This window comes from Pteropus vampyrus, unplaced genomic scaffold (genome assembly GCF_000151845.1).
Source record: "Pteropus vampyrus isolate Shadow unplaced genomic scaffold, Pvam_2.0 Scaffold99, whole genome shotgun sequence".
Taxonomy (NCBI): domain Eukaryota; kingdom Metazoa; phylum Chordata; class Mammalia; order Chiroptera; family Pteropodidae; genus Pteropus; species Pteropus vampyrus.
This window is the reverse complement of record NW_011888880.1, coordinates 2,286,862-2,290,611: the sequence shown is the minus strand read 5'-3', so window position 1 is coordinate 2,290,611 and position 3,750 is coordinate 2,286,862. Positions and strand designations below refer to the sequence as shown.

General features: G+C 37.8%; 1 protein-coding gene across 1 annotated transcript in view; it reads right to left on the bottom strand.

Annotated features, from left to right (window-relative positions):
• Positions 1-853: 853 nt before the first annotated feature.
• The window catches only part of MTFR1 (mitochondrial fission regulator 1), a 54,290-nt gene continuing 51,393 nt past the window's right edge, over positions 854-3,750 (bottom strand). Inside the window, exons 6-8 of the mRNA XM_011364622.2 lie at positions 3,563-3,744; positions 2,979-3,147; positions 854-2,197 (exon numbers count right to left, since the gene is read on the bottom strand). Coding sequence (XP_011362924.1) covers positions 2,129-2,197; positions 2,979-3,147; positions 3,563-3,744 — 420 coding nt within the window. The 3' untranslated portion in view covers positions 854-2,128. The remainder of the gene's footprint in view (positions 2,198-2,978; positions 3,148-3,562; positions 3,745-3,750) is intronic.

Below are 3,750 nucleotides of genomic sequence, written 5' to 3'. Positions count from 1 at the left end.
AGGGTAGCTGAGAAGAATGTTGACTCTAGTTTGAGAAGGGGAATGGACTTGGGAGTGGCCAAATGCTCCTCAGAAATACTGTGACAACAGAAATGATGATACTCTGTCTTAAAGCCAAGTGTCTTGTTCTGCCTGACAATCCCATAGCTGACTTTACTGGGTTAACTCCTGAAAGTTTAAACTTTTATCTGCTGGCTTCTAACCAGGGGGTAGATTATCAGAAAGATAGTTTTTGTAAAGTATTTGTTTTTGGTAGCTGTCACCTGTGTGATATTCTTCACCACTTAGCCTTAACAGAAACTGTTAATGCAGCAAGAGGACAGAAGAGCCTGTGACTGGGGAGACAGCCAGAACTAAAGACTAAGCCCTGCCATGCAGCCCCAAGCCTGTGTAGGTGTCAGGGACCAACCACGTACCCTGGGAGAGACCAGTCTGCTAGAAACTACAGTGAGCTCGTGTAAAATAATGTAAGTAATAACTTACTAGCACTCTAGTGTTCATAGAATGTTCAAAGTCTGTATTCCATTTAATTCTCGACGATCTGAGCTGAGTGGTGTCCCCATTTTAAAAACAGGTATGACTTTGCCAGGATCACATCCACAGACCATGTGTAACTACAAGTCCAGTGCTGACTCACACTATGTACGCATAGTGTATCCCTGGACTAGTGAGAATCATAGCAGACAGAACATTCTATCAATTATATTTAAGCCTCAGCTATACAAAAAATGCAGAGGTTAACTGTTTTTAAGATATTTCGCTTCGGGGATTTGAGAACCAGAAACTGAGAAAAATGAAAAGCAAAGTAGTATTAAGCTACATGTGCAATATAAAGAATCTACTTAAAGCAAACTTTTGACCATTAAACCTGTATGTTTATTTCAAATCAGTAATTAACTTCCTTATATTGGAGCACTCGCCAAAACTTAATACTGATACAAATATGAGTTTCTTTTATACCATATAAAACAATGAGAAATAATGTACATCAACAAAGCCACAGTTCAAATTTAAGATGAATGACCGAACCATGTAAATTAACTAATATTTGCTAATATCTAGAACATTGCACATATTTTCAATAACTTAAAAGTAAATGTCTGTCTACTATTCCCATCTCCCAATCCCCATGCCAGGAAATACAACTTTTTAAACTAGATTTAAATAACAAATCTAGCTATTTATTCATGGTAGAGGATTGTGGCATTAACTATAGCTGAGTTTAACAAATATAGAAAAATCATGGATTTATCAAGTATTTAAAAATGATCACTTATAAAAATTCAAAGTCCTAGATAAGAAAGGCAGTTCTCCGCTCACTGGTAACACGTAAGGTTGATGTTGCATAATGTAACTCGAGAATAGCATTCTGACCAGTGATGAACGGCTTGTAGGAAATTCACCAATTCAGTATTTCATTATAAAGCTACTACTTTGACCAATACTGAAAAATTTTTAAAACTTATTATCCCGATAATTTCCAGAAGTATCAACTTAGCAACAAGTCGTCTTTATGATGCCATTTATTAAAGTGAAAGATAAGGATACATTCTGGTTTTTACTTAAAAACAGATTTAATTCAATAATTTGTTTCCTCATTATTTGAAAACTACATTTTCTTCCTCAGAACTGGCAGCACCGAGGTGAAAGTGTGGCTTTCATGGTCGCTGACTTTCCTTTGTAAACTCCATTGCAAAGAAAATGAGAGAATCAAAAGTTCTGTTCAAGGTAAGATTTCACTCCAACAAACTGTGATGCCAGCTCTTCATCACTGAATACTAAATGATCACAGAAAATGAACGATAACAGTACCCTGTTTTATATCCAAACATGCATCTAGAACACTTGTGCAGGTAAACTAGTGTTATTAAAAACTCACATCTAGAACTGTCCCTTCTTCGTTCTGACTGGAATCCTAATTGTCCTGACTACACATTAAAAACATGTATGTTCTGGAAAACTTCAGAACTGACCTCATAAAAGCACAAATTTTAGAATAATTAGATTTAAAAGGAGACTAATGAATACTAAATTCAAGTATTTACTAAATAGTGTTGATTTCTACTAGCCAAACAGCTCTAACAAACCAACCGCTGAACCAGGATAGTCCTTCTTGGCTCCTTGTCTCTTAGGAACTTGAAACATTTTCAATTAAAGCCTTCATTTTTCCTGTAGACTTCAACATGTGTGGCCCAAACTAGAAAAGAAACAAAAAGTATAAAGGTAATGATTCATATAATAATAATAATAATAATGATGTGCCCCTCTACAATCGTGGATCAAAAGACTGGCATGTTCTATATGAAAAACCAAGGCGCCAGATAATATGAAAACTATAAGTGACAGGTTGTTATAAACATGACAGACACATCACCAGAATGAAAGGCAAAGAAGTAACCAAATAATTTCCTAAAAAACTACAATCATTAGCAAGACCCTAGCCTAGTCCACTTTTACTCCTCTAAGTAAAAGAACCCCAAAGCTTTTTTAATGTCTAAAAAGTTTCAAAGAAGCTAAAAATTTCTAAAATATCTGCCTCTGAATTACGTATCTCCCATGACAGTAACCTGAACAGAAAGAATGTGTAAATTAAGGATAAGAGCTTCCAGGAAATCTGCTCGGTCTCCACCTAAACCTGGCCCACACCCTGCGAGACCCAAGTGAAATTTCACCCTCTTCCGAAGACTTTCACAGGGTACCCCTAAGAGAAAAGTGATCGTTCCTTTAATTTCTGTGTCACAACCTATAAATCTGACTTTATTATGCTTAAATATAAAACACAGCATGGAAAATTTACCATTGCAGATATTAAGTAGTAAAACCAGGATTAACTTTTGCTTTCTCCTTTATTCTCTTCTGTAGAACATCCTTTTGAATCTGGCAGCGGATACAGCTGACACATCTTGTAAAATGTAGGTGCTCAGCAATGGCATGAAGTGCCACATGGTCCTGGGAGAGAGCTCTGCACTAATACTCACCAACACTGTTTCTGAGGCAGCCTCTGATGCAGACTTTGGAATTCCTTTTTCAGCTTCACCCTGGCTATCACTTCGATACCGGTAAGCAAATTTCTTTTTCAGAGCCTCTGCTATGAGGGCAGCAGGGTCAGTAGCATCCACTGGTTTGGGCTTTATAGCTTGTTCTGACCTTAGAGAAGTGAACAGAAACCAAGGACAGTTCAGTGTGCTGACAGCACTTCCCTAGCATCACAGGTATCAACATAAACTGATAAACACTGATGGCAGCGAGATGGAAACCCCAGACTGAAGGCTCAGTAAGAGCAATGATTTCACCCTTTTTCGGGCAATTACGGTTCCGTTCTCCACAAGGCTAGTAGTGACCACCACCTAGCTTTACTGAATGACTGACAAGGAAGACTTCAAAAAGTGACCTGGAGCTGTTTATTTTGCCAATCTCTTAATTAACTATGTATAGGAGCCACTAGAGCCCATCTTTTTAAAATTAAAAACTCAAAATTAAAATAAAGTTCTCAAGAAGCCCAGTACTTTGTTTTACGACATTAAAAAATGAGGGACGTGAGAAAAGGTAAACGCATCCTCACCTCTTTACTGACCGAAGTTTTACACTGTTCATGTCTTTAAGGATCTCCAGCATATTTGGCATATCGGGGTTCTTTGGGCTATGCTTATCCAAAGTCTTTCCAGCATGGGTTTTTTTCTCTCTCCGCTCTCTGATCAGGTCAATAGCAGATGTGCTTTGGTGGACCGCTGGTGGAAGGGGTGGGGGCGG